At 43.7% G+C, this 21,537-nt stretch overlaps 1 protein-coding gene across 3 annotated transcripts in view; it reads left to right on the top strand.

The window, feature by feature from the left end:
• LOC133455191 (mediator of RNA polymerase II transcription subunit 13-like) overlaps positions 1 to 21,537 on the top strand; it is a 108,431-nt gene that overhangs the window by 1,409 nt on the left and 85,485 nt on the right. The window contains exon 1 of one of the 3 annotated variants that reach the window (XM_061734109.1): positions 3 to 105. The exons of the other annotated variants lie outside the window; for them this stretch is intronic. Coding sequence (XP_061590093.1) covers positions 85 to 105 — 21 coding nt within the window. The 5' untranslated portion in view covers positions 3 to 84. Of the gene's footprint in view, positions 1 to 2; positions 106 to 21,537 lie in introns of those variants that run through there. 3 annotated transcript variants of the gene reach the window in all.

Genomic DNA, 21,537 nt, shown 5'->3' with positions numbered 1-21,537 from the left:
ACGGTATTCAATAAATCACGCTCTGCACAGACACACGAGGCACTGGCGACCGACAAGTCACAAGACCGTGGGAGGCACACTTAAATGTGTGTCTGCTGTACAAAGGTGAACCAATTGCTGATGTTGTTATTAGGCAATTATTAACACGGGGCTAGTGAGCGTTTAAAACCCCCACAAAAAACAAGACAAAGAAATAAAAACATCTCAAAACGCCATACTTACTACTTCTACTACTGTCAGCTAGCAGTAAGTTGCTTTTACATCTGAGAGAAAAACACAAGCAAGAAATCACATAGGAGGGTCCAGCTGGATAAGTGCTGGTCAGACTGCTGAGAGTCCAGTTGGACACTGTGCTGCCATGCTAGGAGTTTTTTGCATTTTTGAAAATGTTTTTACATTTTATTATTTTTTTTGTTGCTAGGTTTTTTTTTTTTACATTTTTAAATAAAAAAAAGTATTTACTTTTTTGTTCCCTTCCCGCCCAACACAACAGTCCCTTTATACAAGAAAGCTACGTCTAAAAAGACACCATCATACGATCATCTTGTCATAAGTGCATGCAGCTGGACAAATCTTCCAACTAATTCTGATGAGCAGAGAAGTTTACTAGATGCAGAAGTGCTCCTTGAAGAGCCTTTAGCTTGCTCTTAAAAGTAGGTGCAGACCCTGCAGTTTGGAAAGAGTTTAGTAGGTCATTCCACCATCGGGGAACAATGGAGGAGAAGAGTCTAGCTACTGATTTCACACCACGTTGTGGTGGAAGCACCAGGCGTCTTCCACTGGCTGAGCAGAGCTGTCGAGAGGGAGTGTAGCTCTGGATGAAGGAGGGAAGGTAGGCAGGAGCCGTTTGGGTAATTGTTTGTTAAGTCAGAAGCAGAGCTTTGAACTTGATGCGCGCCACAACTGGAAGCCAGTGCAGGGTGATTAGCAGCGGAGTGATATGAGCTCTTTTGGGTTGGTTGACTGGCTGGACAGACAATAAGCTCAGTCTTGGACAGATTTAGCTGTCCATGCTCATCCATGTAGAGATATCAGAAAGACAGGCTGATTGAGACAGCCGTGTTGCCAGGTGGGAAGGAAAGGAGGAGCTGGGTGTCATCGGCGGCATACCAGTGGTAGGAGAAGCCATGAGAGCTGATGATTTCACCTAGTGAAGATGTGTATAGTGATAATAGAGGAGGACCCAGCACCGATCTCTGTGGTCTCCCTGGTCCCGGCTCATGCGATCTGGAGACTCGTCCTTGCCATGACACTCTGATGGATCTTTCTGCAAGGTAAGACATGAACCGCAAGAGGACAGATCCTGAAATGCCAAGCGTTGAGAGTGGAGAGGTGGTTGACCGTGTCAGAGGCAGCAGACAGGTCAAGCAGTATGAGGACTGAGGAGAGACCAGCTGATCTGGCAACCCGTACTGACTCAGTAACTGACAGAAGAGCAGTTTCAGTTGAGTGGCCCTGCCTAAAGCCAGACTGATGTGGATCATACAGGCTGTTGTTGCAAAGGAACTGTGAGACCTGACTGAAGACGTCTCTTTCTGGAAGTTTAGACAGGAACGGGAGCAGTGAGACCGGCCGTTAGTTTTCAACCTGGGCAGGGTTGAGTGTGGGTTTTTTAGCAGTGGGGTGACCCGGGCTTGTTTGAAGGCAGAGGGAAAGATGCCAGATTTAAGAGAGGAGTTAATATTGTGGGTTACTTCAGGTTTGACAGTAGGCATCTGCAGGATGTCGGTACTTCCCCAATAAACCTGTTAAATTGAGATATTTTGGTAGGCTAATCAGTAATAACTCTTAATGTGACATCTAATTTCAGCCCAAAACAAACCCCGTAACCCAGAATTAACTGACCAATCATTATTGACATGCAGTTTGATTTCTGAGCATCTGAAACAACAGAATTGCAGTCGTCTTCCATAGTAAAATCATCCTCCCATTAAAAGAAAGAGTTCATTTGGAAATTTTGCTGGAATGTTGTTGCATTGCCAAGCAACTTGTTTGGAAAAGAAGACACACTGCTGCCTTTGTGAAATAATTATGCAAAAAATATTTTCTCATCCTCAGCTAGTAACAATTTTTATCTGTGCACAAACATGAACTTACAAACAGACACACAAACAGACAGACTCACCAGCTTGAGGTTTTTCACATGAGCAAACACAACTGAAGCTGCACTTTCATTTTATCTGAAAACAAAGATGCTTTGGACTGTAGATGTGGTGATTTTTTTTTTGCAGAATATACTGCTTTTTAGGACAAGGAACACGCAGCAACACATATTCACAGTTTTCATTCTGTAATCAGCGAGTTAACTGTCTTACCACAACAGGCAGTCGAGTGGAAAGGCATGTGGTAGACTGAGCTCAGACGCAGGCTGCTGAGAACCATAACAACATCAGGGTCCTGAGGGCTTTTCAGGTGATCATGCAGGTTGTGGACCAGCAACAGCCCTTGTTCCAGTTCACAAGTCACACCAGAGCTACTTAAACATGACAGAGATAAGAAATAAAGCTCCTGATCCTTTGGTGAATAAGCAGAAAGAATGATATGTTTCAAAAGCATCTTGCATTTCTCTACAGCGACTCTGAAACACACCCACCAGCATTCCAGCATCATGCATCTTAAATGTTCTTAGCTGGACACAATAGAAAACAGTGATTGCTTCTCTGTCACCATTTCATTCGAGGTTACTCCCTTGTGGAAAAGGCTCTCATTCACTTGCTGGGGCTTTATTGGCCATCGTGAACATCCCTTTCAAACTGAGGGTGAAAGAAACCATCCATCAGCCGGCTTGTTGAGAATATTTATGACTGGCGAGTGCCTCAGCGGTTACTCACTGGCAGGGCTCCTACAGGGAAGTCCTAGACAGGACAAAGCACTAATGACACTCCGAGTGTCCTGGTTAGAGGATACGGCAGAGACCCAGACAGACAAGGTGATGTGAAACGCGTACTGATGTTGATGATGAGAGGTGTACACAGAAAGGTTCAGAGGTGCAGATTGAAGCAATGTTAATGCCCCCAGTGAGCATTTTCTGCTGAAAAGCACAAAGCCATAAAAAGCTGAACATCTACATTTATCACATCTGATTTTTGTATAACAGCCACCTGTCAGTAAAATGAAATAAAACAAAATCCACTATCATTAACTTAAGTCTTTACCTGCAAATTCACAGTTCAAATGGGAGTTTTTAAGCTTGGTTTATAACTTGCAGGTGTTATTAGATGATCTTGAATAATAAGATAAAAGTTTTCAAACTAGTATACTTCCTTTTCCACATGACTGGCTATCGTAAACAATATGAGAACATAACCAATTGTTATGATGGCAAAATTATAAAAAAGAAGAAAGTAAAGAAAGAAAGAAAAAAAAATCTTATTTGACATCCCTGTTTTTCTGACTGGATTCAAGCTTACATCACTGTTCGAATCCAAAGTATCATTTAGCCGTCCAAGTGTCTGTATGAAGCAGTTTTGACTTCTTAAAAGAAATCCACATGGTTTCATACTGGAAACTGAACCTTCTAACAGGAATTTCTTATTTTATATCGACCTGAACGGCTGCTGCCATCATGAAGTCATGTAAGCTTCGAGTTGGCAGCAACTGGTCTTTAAAATCCCACATTTATGCCACTATGGAAACATTAGACTCAAAATTGCATGTAAAGGTTATTGTTTATTCAAGACATTTTCTCATCAGCAGAAGCCATAGTAAAAAGAAAAAAAAAGTTTGCTTTGCTTAGATGCCTAGTTGGTCAAGAAACAGGTCTAGAAATGTGATGTTTGTTAGAGCGCCATAAATTAGAAGAAGTCAGGCTCTGACCTTCTACTCTAGGTCATAAAGGCTGCTTTCTTGTGTAAAGGGGTTGTGGCTAACTGTTGATCTGACAGCCTGTTTAACAGCATTCCAGCATGCATTAACCTTGTCGCTCACACTGATTTGCTGGCTGTCATTGCAACCCGCAATAGTAAAAAGTGGCTTACTAGAAAACACAAGTGTTCATAGTGTGGGACTTTATAAAGGGGCAGAGCAGATTACTGTTGAGCGCTTCGCAAGGCTGGTGTCAGATACTCGGGATCACTGCGATCGCGAAACCCCCAAAACAACTGTCCTGTGTGGCGGTGATCAACCGTCTGTGACAGAGCGCAAACTAGACCCCTGTAAGTGGGAGAAACGAGCCGAGCTGGTGAGCTGAAAGGGAGGAAAGGGTGGAGGACGAAAGCAGAGACAGAGGGAGATTTTAAGCCGAGAGTCATAGGCTGAAGGACGAAAGCAGAATCTGTTTTCATTTTAGGAAAGTATTATGACTGATGTGCATTTCCTGACTGCAAGCCTCAGCCGATTTGAGAGGGAAACTGAGAGCAAAAGAGTGAGACAGAGCTAGAGAGAAAATTAAAGCAGGAGAAGGCAGTGAAAACAAGCGAGAGAAAACAGACATCTTTCTGTGGACTGGGCAGTTTCCTTTAACACTGAGTCCCAGCCTGAATATGAAAGGGAAGGAGGAGACAGTTACACATGACGCTTGTGTGTGTGTGTGTGTGTGTGTGTTTGTACATTGTAAACCGCACAGACTCAGGAGACAGTCCTCAAACACCCATCACATTATACACACAGACATATGCATTCACAAACACAAGCACACACGCTGAGAGAGGGAAACACCGTGATGCCCTCACAAACATATGTATCTGAAATGCGAAACACAACACTGTCTTGCACCCAGATTCACATGCACGTGTCTTATCGCCTATATTTGGGCTGTGAATACATCCAGCATCTCAGCGATGTGGGCTCGTGCAAACATAGGTAGAAAGCAGAGACCTTAATTAAGGGACTTCTCCTGTCCCCTCGACAGAGGCGCGTGAGTGCAACACTGGTAATTAAGTGTCCTCAAGTAGAGGTCTAATGTGATCAACTAAGAGGTGCTCATTAGCCAAAGTGTATTCGAATCGAGATCTTGCTTGTATAACGACGATGCTTCTTTCTGGTGTGGAAATAAAGAGCTGAAAGATGGTGCAGAGGGAGATAGCGGCAGTGTTATGATTTATGGCAGGTGAAGGGCCATGGCTTGTAGGGAGAAGCAGGTAATCAGGAGTGGTGCCTTTTTAATATAGCCTGTTTGCATTTCCTCGTTATTAATGGTCGGGGATGGTGAAAGGATGCTTAGGGATGAGAAAGAGGCTGGACAGAGTCTGTGCTGTGGTCTGCTGAGCCAATGAATCATCCCGGAGTTAATGCAGAGCTGGGAAACATTAAGGGCAGTTTTATGTTAGTCTTGATGCAATATCTGAGTTGAAACTAAAGTAAAGGTGTGGGGGTTTATTTTATTTTATTTTTTTAACACCTTATGATGAGAAATGTCCAAATTTCTGGTCTTCAACTGTACATTTCCTGCTGTGTGAGAATCCTAGTCCCAGTGTTATATATGGCTAAATGATTTATAGTTTCAGGAAAAAGCAGTGACGCTGCAGGATGTGTGATAGTTTTATCTTCACAGAGATCAAATGGAGTTTTTGATAAATTTATGCCCTGCACTTTTGTTATTGGAATTAGCTGTATGAAAACTTGTTTTCGTATACTGTAAGCATGTTTATTCTGCTGTAAATTTGAGGCTTTTATGACAGACGTCTTCTGAAGCCAGCTTTAGGTGGACATTTGAGGAAGTACAGTTTTTTGCCGTCTCCAGCGACAGTTTTCCACCACGAGACTCTTGATCAAACAGAATTATACATGCAGATGTACACTTATGACAATACCCTATGAGAAGAGCTATCAGATTATTCCAGCGGTCTGACCTCAACCAAACTGCCCTTTAAATGTTGTGGGCAGTATATTGTTAGTCTGAATGTCCTGTATTTATGTTAAACATTAACAGGTTTTTATGCATAGGCTACTTAAGATAGCGGCTGTTTTAAAGATCAGGTCATAAGTCTAAAAATACTAGTCTGTGTCAGAAATGAAGAGGTAATAAATGAACAGCCACAGCTCTATGTTACAAAACTGGCAATTTCATATTCATTTAGCTTGATTTATGGACTTCAGTTTTGCATCTTACATATTTAAAGTTCTTTGTGTGATATAAGTTGTATAATAAAAAGTGAAACTGCTTAAGCTATCAATGATCCACATTTATTCAGAGATAGTCAGGGTGGTGAGATGAGTTATGGTTTATATGCTCAATGCTAGTTGTCCAGATTTTACCAAACTACTACTATAGTTTAATAAACTCCCTTCTGGAAGGGTCGTCAGGACAGGTAAGGCGGATACAACTCCCGTTTCTTTTAAATGTTTATTGCCACACACACAATAACATTCACACGCTACCGTTATTAGTTAGGTTGTAAACCGACAAGCGTACCGGTCCTGACAATAAGGTAAAATGAAAACGAAACGAAAAAGTTTTTAAACCCATAAAGCCTCTGCGCTTTGGTGAATGCGCATGCTCCACATACAGAATGGTGATCAAAGATGATCACAATAAGCAAGATAACAATCGTCCCATTTCTCACTTATATTAAACAATAATTTCACTGGAAAGTTCTACACCTCCCACTTGGTCTACTGATTTTCTTTAATTCCAAGTAAGCCACAATAAACAGTCCAAACAGTTAAACTTTTAGACGTGAAATTCACCCCATAACCAGGCACATAACATTACATTCTCAGATATAAACATGTGCTTCATCACAATATTAATAACTAAAGGTTTATGGTAACCTTAATGTCCATAAACAACACACATTGCCCTTGACAACATCGTGACATCCATAACCGAAACACACCACCAGCCTCTGGGGAGGATGGTAGTGGGGGGGTCTTGACCCTTAACCGAAACACACCATGGTCGGGATCCTCTACCGTCCTTTACCAACCGAAATACACCGTGGTGGGGAAGTCTTTTGTTGCTCCTCCACAGGTAGTAGGGCCACCAGTCTCCTCACCTCGCTGTGGAGAATAGTGGAGGGGCAGTTCTCCACTCGTTCACCTCTCTTGGACTGTCCACCGAAAACCGGAATGCTTTGGCATGTCCTCACTTTCACGTCTCGTACCACGCCTTTCTTGTTGGGACATGCCTCTACGACTCGATCCAACCTGAACCGGCTCCTCAACGCGTTCTGGTTGGCTAGCCACACCAGGTCCCTTACCGTGAAATTTCTAGAAGGTGTGTGCCAATTCTGTCCGACAAAGAAGCCTGGGCCCACAAGCTGGCTCCACCGCTCCCAGAACTTGTCGACCTAGATGTGGATGGCTCTCAGTCATACGGCGGGGTAAGTTGGATACTCGAAACCTTGAGTGGGACAGACGAGGCGCACAAGCGTGGTCACTGAGTCAGGGTTTGGTATGGTTAGGTGGCTCACCCACCTCACAGTGCCACCCCAGATGTCCATCACATCCTTGGTGAGCTTGACAGAAATTCCCCTCCTTACCATGTCATGGACTTGTTTCACGTAGGCCTCTTTCCACACGGGGTCTTTCATGAGCTGTTTCTCCATCCTAAGGAACGTAGCTTCCACAGCTTTCCGATTATTGGGAAGAGAGGCTGGATCCTTTTTCCATGGGTACTTCGCATTCCAGTGCGGCTGGTTGCTGTGTGTCACTCTCTCTGAAGGTCAGGCCTGCCCTTATTACCTCTAGTTCCTTCTCGTCAGCCAAGGACATCTCCTTTCCTCCCGGTGGGCACTTTCCACAGATACACCCTCCGCAGTCGTGGACACAGGCAGCTCCAATGCTGTTCCATTTTAGCCATTCAAGGACCTCTGTATTGCTAGTTGCTGTTGCCCGGACTTCCACACCGCTCCCCGTGTTTCCCACGAATAATGTTCTCAACGAGTGGGCGAAGTGTGTTTTTGAGTGCTGCATGGTCACCTCCACTCCCTCGAATAGGTAATGATGCGTACCACTCACAATCTTGCCCAGAGGACCATCCCATAGGACTAAGTTGCCGGCCCTTTGCAGTCTCTGTGGAGCTAATCGGCCTTCTCGGGTACTGATCAGTAGATCAATCTTCTCTGGGCGGGCCAGTTCTCCCAGCTTAAGCCCTGGGAAAAACTGCTCCAGCCGTTCCAACGTCACCACACGATACACCTTGGCGATGTCTTCCAACCCGTAGCAGATAATTTCGTGGAACTTCAAGGTCCCTCGTGAGGTCCACACCCGTCAGTCCGAGTCTTTCCGCAGCTTGGTGTGTAATGTAGTTAATGTCAGAAGTGAGATCGACCAAGGTATCGAGGCTGTCTCCTCTCTTTGACGTGACTGGTGCGAGCATCATAAGGACTGGATGTTCCTTTAAGGCACTCTGTCCTATCAGACTCTCGCCGGAACACACACTTGACGTTACCTTGTTTGTGCAGGCTCTGCGGACAGCTTCAAGTTGGTGAGGGGTCAGTCCTAACTTGGCGAACACAGCCTCTTGCTCCTCTGTTGGACCACAAGATACCTCCCTCTTCTCCACTTTATTTCCCCCCTTAGCAGCTTCCTTCTTCATCGATGCCTTTGGGCAAAGGAAATAGTGGTGATCTGTTGACATTTCACCTTTCTTACACTCCTCCCTCAGACAGAGGAACCTTGGAGTGCAAATGCCGTCGACCCTGTGAACATCCAGACATTTTGTGCATGCTTTTACTTTTCTGACCTGAGTTTTCTTTTCCGTCAGATCGGCCTTCCTGAAGGTTTTACAGCGAAACAGTTTTCTTCTGTGTTTTCCATCTCCACACATTGCACATGGCATCTGCTGAGAGTATCCTTTCACTTCACTGGCTGTAGTCTTAGTGAACAACTTCCTTTCTTTCCTCCTGTCATCTGGCTTCTCCCTGTAGCTTGGTCTCTCAGGATTGCTAGCAGGCCATGGCTTACTGGGTAGCACCTGCTCCAACCTCATGGGTAATGACATTTGGTCTCACAGGAACTATAAGAGCCTATCGAAACGGTTTCCTGGTTGTTGGGGTTTCTTACATTCATGAGCCACTCTCTTTTCATGACATTAGGGAGCTTGCTCTCCAAAGAACGAATCACTAGCGGATTCTGTATAGCATCTACACACCCAAGGTCCATGAGGTCCAATGCAGCTCTCTCCACCGCTAGGATCAATTTTAATGTCTCTCGTGGCTGATGATTCTTTACAGCAGGTCGCGACTGTAGCTCCAACGCGATCTATTCTGCAGTTTGAGCTTTATCACCATAACAGTTTTCTAGTTCTTTGAAGATATTGTTTGCATCTCTACAACATAGCAGTCTGACTTTACTTTTCACAGTCTCATCTATACTGTCTATACTGTAAATGAAGTTTCTTGCATTCACTTGATCCCGTTGGTTCCGTTTGTGCCTGAATACTCTCCCACTTAGCCTGCCATCGCCATTAGTCCCTTCTATCCCCGTAGAACTTAGGTAGGCTTATGGGCGTGAGTCTAATCTTAGGCCGGGCCCACTGAGAGCTGTTATCAACCCCGGTGTACGCACCAGAGTTGCTGTAAGGTGCGCTATTCCCTTGTCCCATTCTGAGATTGTTGGGCGGAGCAGCGGGAGTGCTCAGAGTTTTTGGTATGCTGGCGTGGGTTGGAGGTAGAGAGAAACTGACTTTAAGTCCATTGTCAGACTGTCGTGACTGGGGGGTGGGATGTAATGTCTGTTGGGGAGAGCTAGTAATGATGCTTGCTCTGTGAGCAGAAACGAACAGAGGGCTTGTGACCTGTACGGTTCCCTGACCGTTAACGAGCGGAGTAACAACAGCAGACTAACAGGTGGGATGGTAATAGCAGGAGTTACTGATTGGGTATAAATTATGTTATCTGCAACTGTACGGCTGTTGCTGGCTGATATGATATGCCCACCGGTTGCATTATCACCTCCCAAGTCTTCGACCTTTTCTCCTCACCTCCCCTACCATCATCAGCTGTACTGTCCACTTTAATATGCTAATTTTCACGTAGGCATGTCCACTAATCCATCAGCTGCTCCTTATCTTCTACCAATGATAAATAGAGCATCCATTTGTCCTTTCCGTGTGGCCGATAGTCTCTCCGGGTATACAGGGTGCCTCTGATTTTATGGAGTTTTTATCCAGCTTGTTAGTTTCGACCCCCATGACACTTCTCTGTCTTTCTCGAGTGCCTCAGCCTGATCAAAAGCCAACCTAAACTGTAGAGTGTCTATGTCCGGCATTGCATACTTGGACCACATCATGTCCATGCCTGTGTCCTCGGCTTCAAGAACTTATTCTCGCTGGCGTCTCTCTTCGCCAGGGCATCTTGCATCTCAGCTTCATCACCTGCTGGGTCTTAATTGTTCCAGTGTATTAATATAGTCATTACTGGCATTGATTAATTTGTTATAATCGTCCCTCAATCTTGTTAACTCGTTAAATAAATCACCTTCACGTAAATGACCAGCGCTGACACTAAAGCCTGAATTATGGTTCTGCGTTAACCCAACGCAGAGCACACGCCGTCGCCGTGACGCCGTCGTGAACCCTTTGGACTTCTCCGTCACTCCATTTCGCCACGCTGCAGTACCCCCCGTGACCGCTAATTCGCGATCTTTTCCTGAATGGTTTATCCGACTTTTTCCGGTCACAGTGAATCAAAGAGATAAGGACAACTATTGTGCAAAAAAAACAAAACAAAAAAAATCACACATACACGAAGAAAAGAGCGCTTAATGTTCACGACTGTTTCAAACCGGAAACCGGAAATGCGATGCTTCCAAGCGAACCAATCACAGCCCTCTCCGTCTGTGTGTGGTCTGCGTCGCCTCGACCCGTAGTTACAATTTTCAGGAGGTGCACGTCAGTGACGGCGTCAGTGACGGCGTCAGTGACGGCGTGTGGTCTGCGGCGACGCGTACCACACGCCGTAGGCACGGCATCGTTTTGACGCAGAACCATAACTCAAGCTTAAGTCTGTTTATTCGTGTTGTGAAGTTTCATTGTGCATTTGAACGCCTCTGCTTAAGTCTCTCTAATTCTGACTTGTCTTCCATCATTGTTTGGCCCAGGTGAATCGAACCTCTAGAATCATTTCGTTTTCGAATCAGTAGGATCACTCTAGCAAAGAGTTGTTCAAAAGATTTGAATTGGGTAGAAAGAGCCGTTCAAAATATTCGTATCTTACAACCAGGGACTTGTTTATTAGCTTCCTTTAGTCCAGCAATTTAGCCGATATCTCGTACACTTCAGCCAAGAAAACAGGCAGTTTTTTAGCTTTGTGGCTTTCATACTGCCCACACAGCCTTATCTACGACTGTGGAAATTTTTCAATCTTTTGGTGACTTACTGCCCTTTAACGACCTCGTTAGTTTTTGGCTCCGGCTCCTCCGTAGTGATGGGATTTTTGACAACCGCCTCCTCTCGGGCTCTGGGATTCCTGCCTCTATTCCCCGCGACGGTCTTTTTTTAATTTTTTTTGTCCGCTCTCCGGTCTCGCCCACCCACTGGCACGGCTCCGACAGCGGTTTACAACTGTCCAGATTTTCCCAAACTACTACTATAGTTTAATAAACTCCCCTCTGGAAGGGTCGCCAGGACAGGTAAGGTGGATACAATCCGGTTTCTTTTAAATGTTTATTGCCACACATACACAATAACATTCACACATTACCGTTATTAGTTTACAAGCGTACTGGTCCTGACAATTAGGTAAAATGTAAACGAAACTTAAACGTTTTTAAACCCCTAAAGCCTCTGCGCTCTGGCGAACTGTGCATCCTCCACATACAGAACGGCGATCAAAGATGATCACAATAAACAAGAGAACAATCGTCCCATCTCTCACTTATATAAAACAATAATTTAACTGGAAAGTTCTACAAGAGTTTAAGGCAACTATATGTCATTGTACAGGGTTTTGCTGTGTTATGCAAAATGAATACTCAGGTGGTTCTTTTTCCCCGTGTTTGGAGTACTAGAAGAAATCTCTCAAAATATGGAGTGCAATACATGTTTGTGTACATCAACACCAGTATGGAACAGCAAAAAATGGCAGAAAAGAAACATGGTTGCAGAAAGCACCTCCGCCATCAAGAGCGTGGAGTTAATTTGTTCATCTAATGTGAGCATCAGCGGAGCCTCCCAAGAGGTCATTCCCGTTTATTATATTCTTGCTCTTGGGATGTAGGCCACCCGAGACCAGGAGACAGTGCTGTCTTCTCACGGCGACAGCGGCGGGGCGGGTGGATCCATTCTTTCCCCATGGCAGCGTCGCCACCTCTCTTGTTGAGAGTTTGCAGTCCAGAGTGAGTGCATCTCTTTTCTGCTTCTCTAATTGGACAGGATGTTGAGGAGCAGTTACAATTCCACTAGGACAGGAGCAGTGATGAGGCCCCCTCAGTCAGGGGAACAGAGGGGGCCTCCGCTCCTGTGTTTGCTGTGTTAAGAACACCTGTATAACACTTAAGAACAAGAGAGGACATCTTAAAAAAGTTAATATATCTATTAACTCTGCCAATGCACTTGTGCCCTTCAAAACCACCCCAATCCCTGCATTTCATCATATTAAACTCCCTTTCTCCAGTATCCTAAAGCACTATTTCTTTGCCAGTCAAATGTATGAAGGTGTATTGAAAATGAAATCTCTTTACAATAAAAAAAAACTCTGTTATGAAGCTTTCTTTGAGATTCTCTTGAGACGTACACTGTATGTTTTGTATGTAAGATTAGTTCAGTTTTCTAATCAGTAGAAATTAACATTTGTTTTTATTATTTTGACTGGATTTATATGAAAATTAAGTTATAACAAGACCCTCTTGAAAAGATGAGTTACTTTACTGTTTGAATTTAGCTGGACAAGCTGCTGTGGTCTTTATTAACGGTGTCATTGAAGCCAAAATTGCATCACGAAGAGGATGAGCACAGGTTTCCAAGGCAGCAGCAATGTTTTCTGTAGCATGCCCCATGGAGCATCTCCATCTGGTTGATTCTCACTAAACAGTCCGCCCCCTACGCCCAACCTGTGCTTTTGGCTCGGTTTGCTCACAGTTCCAGACTGCAACAGTAGCTCTGGCTTCGTCTTGAGTCCACGCAGTCCCTGTAATCCGCCCGTGTCCCTGCTTTGGGAATTCCTTGTCACTACATCAGGACGCATCCCGACAGCATTTCACCTGCATGTGGCCATTCTGTGCATCAGAGACAGAAACAAAGACATAAAAAAAAGACTCTCAAGCGAGCATGAGTTATAGAATCAGGGTGAAGTGTAAGCTGGGAACAGGAAGGCCGGGATCTTCTCACTCCTGTTTTTACTGCACAGCTCCTCCTTAGTAAATTCTCCGGAGCGCAGTCATGGATCTTATCTGAGCAGCAGGCTTGTCAGAGACCTGTCACAGAGGTGAAGAACAGTTCAAAGACGGACAGGGGGGGAGGAGGAGGGTGGGGAGGGAACCACCGCTGGTGCCATGGCTGGAAACGGGAAAGGATGGGATGGAGTATTTTGGATCACGGTGGCTCGAGTGTGAAATATGTAAGCCCCGCAGTGCCAGCTGTGTTCTATTCTTAGCACCCGCTGGTGTTGTAGCATGTGTGCAGGGCGACAGAAGGCTGAGTGGGATCGGAGGACTGGCAGGAACGGGTGGCAGAGCGGATGCCATCAAGTGCCTGTGATAGCTGGGATGTTATCTGACTTACTGAACCACTGCTATTATTGTTGTTGTTTTTAACATGCAATTTACTACATGTTTACTTGGAAGCTGTTGTTACTTTTACTGGATTTTTACCCCCCACCCCTCCAGATGATAACCAAATAGGCCTATTGTATGCTTTCTTGTAACAAGTTTTGGGTATTTCGGTCTTGCCGGTTCGCTCTCTACAACATCAGACCCTACCTGACAGAACATACGACACAGCTTTTGGTTCAGGCTCTGGTCATGTCACGTATTGACTACTGTAACTCCTTGTTGGTCGGCCTTCCTGCGTGCTCAGTTAGACCTCTATAGATGATCCAGAATGCAGCAGTACGTCTGGTCTTCAACCAACCCAAGAGAACTCTGCTAATCTCTCTCCACTGGCTTCCAATTGCAGCACGCATGAAGTTCAAAGCTCTGCTTCTGGCTTACCAAACAATTACGCAAACGGCTCCTCAATACCTTCACTACTTGATTCAGAGCTACACATCTCGACAGCTCTGCTCAGCCAGTGAAAGATGCCTGATGCTTCCACGACCAGGTGGAGTGAAATCAGTAGCCAGACTCTTCTCCTCCATTGTTCCCCGATGGTGGAATGACCTACTAAACTCTGTCCGATCTGCAGGGTCTGTACCCACTTTTAAGAGCAAGTTAAAGATCCAGCTCTTTAAGGAGCACTTCGGCATCTAGTAAGATGCATGCACTTACGTCAAGATGTTGTCTTCTTAGATTGATGTAGCTTTTTTATATATATATATATATATATATATATATATATATATATATATATATATATATATATATATATATATATATATATATATATATATATATATATATAAAAATAAAGATATTCTAGCACTGGCTTGACAGCTCCTGTGTCCAACTGGACTCTCAGCAGTCTGACCAGCACTTATCCAGCAGGACCCTCCTATGTGATTTTTGTGCTTGTGTTGTTCTCTCATATGTAAGTCGCTTTGGATAAAAGCGTCTGCTAAATGGTAGTAGTAGTAGTAGTAGTAGTAGTAGTAGTAGTAGTTTTTCTGAAAAGGCCCCTCTTTTTGCGTTTCCTCAGATTAACAGCACTTTGGACGTGCATTTTTACGCAGCCTCTGGAGTGAGCAACCTTTCCTCATGCCTGCAGCCAGAATCGCAGATGGGGTCTCCGTGCCACTGTGCAGGAGTAGCTGCTGGGTTTGTCTGGAGGAGATCTGTTTGCAATCTCTTCACCTGACTGCAGGCATATTGACAAAGAACATTTCTTTAAAGGGAGATATTGCCCTGCCTGTAGCTCGGCAAATATTTTCCGCTGGCCAGACAGCTTCGCCAATATCATACCTGGCTCGGATTCAACAGCAGTTAGAGTACGCTTAGGTTAAAGGGTGCCTCTCAGCACTGCAAGACAAGGGGGGAGAGGGGGAAACATAAACAGTCTGACGCACCGTTGTAAATTCTAATTATTATGTGTTCATGTTCCATTGAGAGATTATCTGCGACCAATCAGATAGATACGTGATGAGAACAAACACATTATGCGCAGACTGTTGATTCACAGCCATTTGTGGTGCATTGATTCTCCTCGCTCAGCCAAACGGAGCTCCCTCTCATCTTGAATTAGGCAGACACTCATGATTTTTCAGATGTTAATGAAAATTTGTGCAGCTCAATTTCAGTCCTGGCTCTCTTCGTGGAATAAATGGATGTTGCAGTAGAATAGTGACGCAAAAAGGGTTTGATATAGTGTTCACTAGGCAAGACTGACTCAGCCTGCAGATATGGGGGTAAAAGACGTGGGAAAGATGTAGGACATTATCTGTTATGAATAGACATGACATGATGGCTTCAGCTGGACTAGATAATAAGATGTTCAAGGGCATGCACCTTTGCGTTGCCATGTGTAGGACTTGTATTACTTCACTATTTGAAATCAAACCATGAATTTAGGACAGCAGTCGGTTAAGGTGCAAGTTGAAACGTGCTCAGGTTCTACCTGCAGGAGAAGTTGTCAGCTTGGCCCTAAATGATCTCTACAAACATACTCACACACGGAGGTTTGATCTTTCTAATTTCTCCTTTCAGGACTTGACTCACGTATTTTGAGATGAGGCAAGAAAAATACCAAATTAATTATGCTTGCCTGTCATTTTATCCCAAATAACATCCCCATAGGAGTCAAATGAGATTTTTCTTTTCTTCTTAAAGGTTATCCTCAATTTTTTCAAGAACGATGGGACCAGTAACTAGTTGTGACCATTTCAGAAGCCTCCGTGCAGTGCTAATTGTACAATTACGGCACTGAATAATTTTTAGCAGGGGTTAAATGATTTTCTTACTGTGCTCGCTGACTAATCTTAGTGTATAAAGCGCCAAATTTGACTTCGGAAATTCCGGCTGAAGGGAACAAATGAAGGTGGAGTTCTGCTCTGGGGAAACGTCACACGGGTTTGGTTGGGATTTTTAGAGTACAGTAAGGACCACAGAGGAGCCAGAAATCTTATATTTTCTCTGTAACCCTGGAGACAGCAATCTCTAAACTTGAAGAGCATACTGAATTCTTACATATGTTGTTCGTTGCCTAGCAACTGTTTTGACTCATCTCTGTCTGTTGTTTTTCTTCTTTGTTTTTCTTAGAGTTTTTGTCTTTGTCTTTTGTTAATCTCCCCCCAACGTGTAGTTAATGAAGCTACACCAGAGATACTAGTAAAGAAGGACTAGTTTCTTTATTTCCATGTAAATAATTCATACTCCAAGCTAGCAGGACCAGAGCCCACGTCGTAGTGCCATAAAAGCAGCCTGACGCTGCAGCTTTGCACTGTATTATTTGGCCGACAGCTGGGATGTCGTCCCTCAGCTGTGGCAGTGCCATCACACACAATGTCCTGCCATCCTTTTTGGTCCTGCACAGCTGCACTTCCTACCTCCCGCTTCTCTTTGTGTCAGGTGAGAAGTTGTAGCATGGTGGAGGCTTTCTGCTGCATGATTGGCAGGTCTATCCATCACTCAGCCCCTGAGACTCTTGCTGCTCTAATTAGGTCGCTTGGCTTGCTCACCTCCCAGAGCTGGATGCTACAGCAGAACACAGATCAAATGACGGTCTCTTGTTTTGTTGGGACTTGTAAAGATGATGGCAGAAAGCAGAGAAAAGCCACCTGTTTAGTGTCTGCAGCCCCAGAAGCTTCCTTTCCACACCTGTTTGGTGCTTTTTTGAGTGTCACTTTTGCTACCTCGCAAGTGCCATAATGTGCATCGCTCTTCATTTGTGCTATAAAATGCCAGAGGGAAGTACGACTCCTTGTGGGTTAATTTGATTTCGGCGGGTTAATTGATGAGTGGGGAGTTATTGCCAGCTCTGATTTCTGCCACCGGCTCTTCTAAGTGGTGACTTCTCAGCGGTGGCTTTGAATCACAGCCACCCAGCTTGTGCTCTCTTTGCTTATATTTTTACTCTACCCTTTTTCATTGAAAGGAAAATTGGGGCAGTTCTACTTTTTTGTCTGACTGCATGGCTACTTTGACAGTCTGGTTTAGTCGTATAGCTGCTCCGCGGGCAAACAAAAGGGAGACGCAACTGCTGCATCAGGTTTTTATTAAACAGTCAATAAGAAACTGCAGCCTGATTTCATGCGGCCATCTCGCTTTGAGGATGGATGGATGTAAATAGATTTTAGTGGAACAACTGCATTAACTTTCTTTTGTCTCCTTCACAATGAAATTATGTTTGTGTGAGGACTTTATTAAGAGCAGTCTCCAAGAGGATGTACAGAAAAACAGTCGGGCTCATATCAGTGAGATAACATTTATTGGACTCTGGTGGAACCATGAGCAATGAAGATTCAGATAACAGAGTGTAATCTAAACACACTGATTACTGGTGAAAAATACTTCAAACACAATTATTAGCAACAAGCCCCTGAAAATGCGCTTGGACACGATAAACAAACCTGGAGTTTTCTGCTCATGACAAACAAAAAGACAATTGTAATGTAAAGTCTGACAAGCGAACCAAGCAGCCCCTCAAGTGTTTAAACAGATTTGACGTTTTTGAGAAAGTGATTCCCCTCTGACGTGGGGAGTGTTTTGCATGTGCTGGAGTAGGTGAAACTGCTGATACAAGGTGTCTCTCAATTGCCTAAAGTGCCTTCTTTGGCAGACTGTGGGGCTATTATGCTGTTGTGAGGTTTCTAAAGAACAAACAAGCCTCTTAGACAACAATTCTCACACGCTATCTGCCTACTGTATCACTGCATTAGCCGCATAACCACTTAGATGCAAACTCAAAGGATTGCACCAGCTGCATTCCTGGTTGAAACGTGTTTCCAGCAGTTGATATCACCAGAGCACATCTGTTTTTCTCCACATGTCCTGCATGCATTTTTAAATTTGCTCTTTATTTTTTGTTACGTTTATGCACTTTTGACTCTTACACTGACAGCCATTTGTAATGAAAGCGAATTGAAGAGCTCAGCAGTGTCAGATGTGCAAAAGAAGCATCTCTGCCTGTGTTTTCTTGCTGGAAAGTTAGACACAAACATACATTTAGCCTCATGTTTAAGTTCAAGAGCTCAGTTCAAAAGGTCGCACAGTTTTTTGGAGAGAGTTAAAAAGAGGAGAGCGAAACCCTTTTTCAGTCTGAAGAGGAATTCCTGAAAGGTGCATGTCAAGTGTGGTTTTCCTCCCAGCTTTGCTGTCAAAGTAATAAAGGTTTCCTTTATATTACACAGCTCATGGGCTTTAAACAATGTGCAGCATATACTCTGTGCATGTTCCAGCCGCTGCAGAATCACAAATATTTTCATTGTTAAATGGGCTCTTCTTCTCTGTTCGAGCCACATGCTTTAGTTTTTCCTCAGAACTTCTGAGCAAATCTTTGCCAAAGATTAAAGCACTGACTTCCATATTTTCTTTTGATTATAAGCACATGGTATCCTGCACTGGAGTTGACCCCTGGTTGGGGTACAAGATTATGTTTTCCAAGCCTGGACTCAGCTCACCTTATTTCCAGGAAACACTTTTTAACACTCTGCTTTGGAGTTCAGGTTTAAGAGCACTTTTCAAACATAGAAAAACACAGAATAATAAACACTCAGTGAAAGAAGGATTTCCATGCTGTGGGTTTTTAATGGAGTACTATTTATAGCAGGCTATGCAATCTGTACATCCTCTGCGTTAATGCAAAAAAACCCAAAAAACAAATGTGTGGAGAACATACTGCATAGTTAACAGTTTTTTTTGTTTACTAGATAAAAAGGGGATAAAGAGAGAAATAAAAAGCATAAAAGAGAGCAACGACATACTCCCGGGTTTATTCAGTTGGCATCCGTGACAGCGAGAGAGCTCCGAGAGATGAGAGGGAGAGTGAAGACGAGAAAGATAATAGAGGTGAGGAGGAGGTCAAAGCTTCGGTCGGTCTTGGCAGTTGAAGGAAACGCTTTTGTTTTTGGTTCTGCACTCAATCAGAGACTGCACCGGCCAACTTGCAGAACACGAAGCTCGCACGAATGCAGGCTTTACCAACAGTGAAACAAAATTCACTCTTTTCTCCTTTAATGCCTTTTAAAGAGATGGAAAATTATATTTTATTTTTTTTTTATTTTTTGTGCACAGATGAGCAGTTTGCAGCTTTGGATAGATGTTTGCTTTGATCTTTGTTGTCTTAAACATCACACATACACACAGTGTATGTAAAGAGCTTTCTTTATTATTATTTTAAAATCAGATTAATGAGAGCAAAATTAGCTTATCACCTCCATTATAATATTTTCACAATTTTGCCTCATTTACCAAGCTGAATACTACTCACATAGCCAGTTCATCATAATTCATTCTCAGATTGCTCCGTTTAATCCAAGATTAAAGTCTGCACTTCAGTAGCAATACGACAGTGAATTAAAAGTTGTTTCTATTTATCTTACTCGCAGCACTGGTTTGCCTCTGAGCATTGAAGATGCAATACTTCAGTTTTGTGTTTTGATTCAGCTGCGGTATTTGTGGAATTCAAATTCTCTGCATGTTTTCTCTCATGTGTTACAAGTGATAATTTATTCTTAAATAATATGACAACTGGCTGTTTGTTAGCGGTGGTATTAATGACTTCAGAGGTCTGATAGTGACACATTCATACAATACTAAAACGCATGTGTAGAGCTAAAAGTCCCAGAGAAGTACACACAGATAGACGGGCAGATTTTAGCTGTCTTCTCTGAAACGCAGCCGGACATCAGCAAGAACATATGCCTGCTTCCTGATGCATGTCACTATTTTCAAGCACTTCTGGTCTGCACATTTATACAGCTGCTCTACGCAACGTGGGCGTGCATCAGTGTTTGTGTGTGTGTGTGTGTGTTTGCATGCAGGCATGTGTTTGGATCCGCCTGCGAGCATGTAACTGCAGCTCTGTTTCCCTTTCCTGCAACGGTGCCACAACTAATCCTTCACAGAAGTTCAGCAGGGTGTTAGGATAGTGCTTTCCACATGGCCGATAAATACACAAGCACCTGTGTTTGGACAGCCTTTGGCCACCGATTTAACCAGGAAACACGAATAAGCTGAGAAACCGTACTAAACCTGCTAAAAAAGTGAACAGATTTTGGCTTAAAGTCCCTCTCTGTTGAAAAATGTGTTTAACTCATTGCTCCTTGACAGTGCAGAATAATGCATGAGGGTTCTTTCATATTCATGTACTGCAAGGGGGAAGAATGTCTGCCGTCATTAAACATGCATTGGGTGTATTGTAAGAGAGATATTTTGAGATGTCAAACGTTGTTTGCTAGTCAATCGCTATCAGGTATCAAGCTTACAGGTTTTTACTTAAAGACTCCGAATGAAAGATTTTTGTACATGCGCAGATTCTCTTAATGAGAAAGAAAGAAGTTGGCATTTAAATAATTTTTTCTCCTTTTCTCCACTCCAATCTTTTGTCGTTTCGTGGAAATAAAAACTCCAAGTTGACTATTTTTCCGTCTTAAACGTGTCTACTGGGGCCAATTCATCATTCAGGTCATAAGCGAGAGCATGTTTGGCTTTACGACACAACTGGAAGCCTTCACTGTGAATATATTTTCTGACGTCTTGTTTCTCCCCATCGTCGCTCTGTATTCAGGAACAGCAGACAGCTGTGCCAAACACTGGAAGAATTTTTGACATTGACTAGGAGTGATGAGGCAGTGCGAGCAGATGTCTTCCTCTTTGCTTAGGGACAAAACAGCATCCTTGACCTTGTCATGGCTAATTTTAGGGTTCGGCTTATCACAGCACCAATGTTTATATCTTCCATTACGCACGCTGTCATTACAGAATGGACATGCTAGTAATTATGCATGCATTCTGCAGTTTGCTCGTGGGTGCCGTGCAAATACTTTCAGCTTGTGCTCACTTTTTAAGATGCTGCATTGCATGCTTTGAAGTTTGTGACAAAAAGTCATGTGGATCTGTTGATTAGAACGTTGGCTTTCAGTACAAACACAGATTTACTCCTACACTCGTTTCTGGTGACATTTTTTTTAACGCACACTAAGCAGTCACATAAGCATCAGTAGTGCCTCTCACCTTAAGCCGCTGTGCGATTGTCGGCTCGTTTTGAACCGATTTTCCACTCGTGCGACAAATTTTTGGATAGTATAGAATACGTATAGTGTGAGCAGACGGGTCGCATCAGAGCATCGGGACGTACAGTGTGAGACCATTACTCGTGGGCTGCGAACTTTTGAACTCAGCGATCTAGTCGTGCAGTGAGATGGGGCTGAATCAAACGATTTAAAAATATTGCACAGTGTATGCCCAGCTTTAGTAATCAAAGCAGGGTTAAATTTCCTTTAAGCTGCTCCTTTCTACCTGTCGCTGTGTTAAAGGGGTCAGTATTTCACTTCTTTCTGCTGCTCTTGGATGGCTCGGTGCCAGTCTGCCTAACATGATCCCCACAGCTGTGTGAGCACCGAGAAG

The sequence above is a fragment of the Cololabis saira genome, chromosome 11 (genome assembly GCF_033807715.1).
Source record: "Cololabis saira isolate AMF1-May2022 chromosome 11, fColSai1.1, whole genome shotgun sequence".
Taxonomy (NCBI): domain Eukaryota; kingdom Metazoa; phylum Chordata; class Actinopteri; order Beloniformes; family Belonidae; genus Cololabis; species Cololabis saira.
This window is presented reverse-complemented; position numbering and strand designations above follow the sequence as displayed.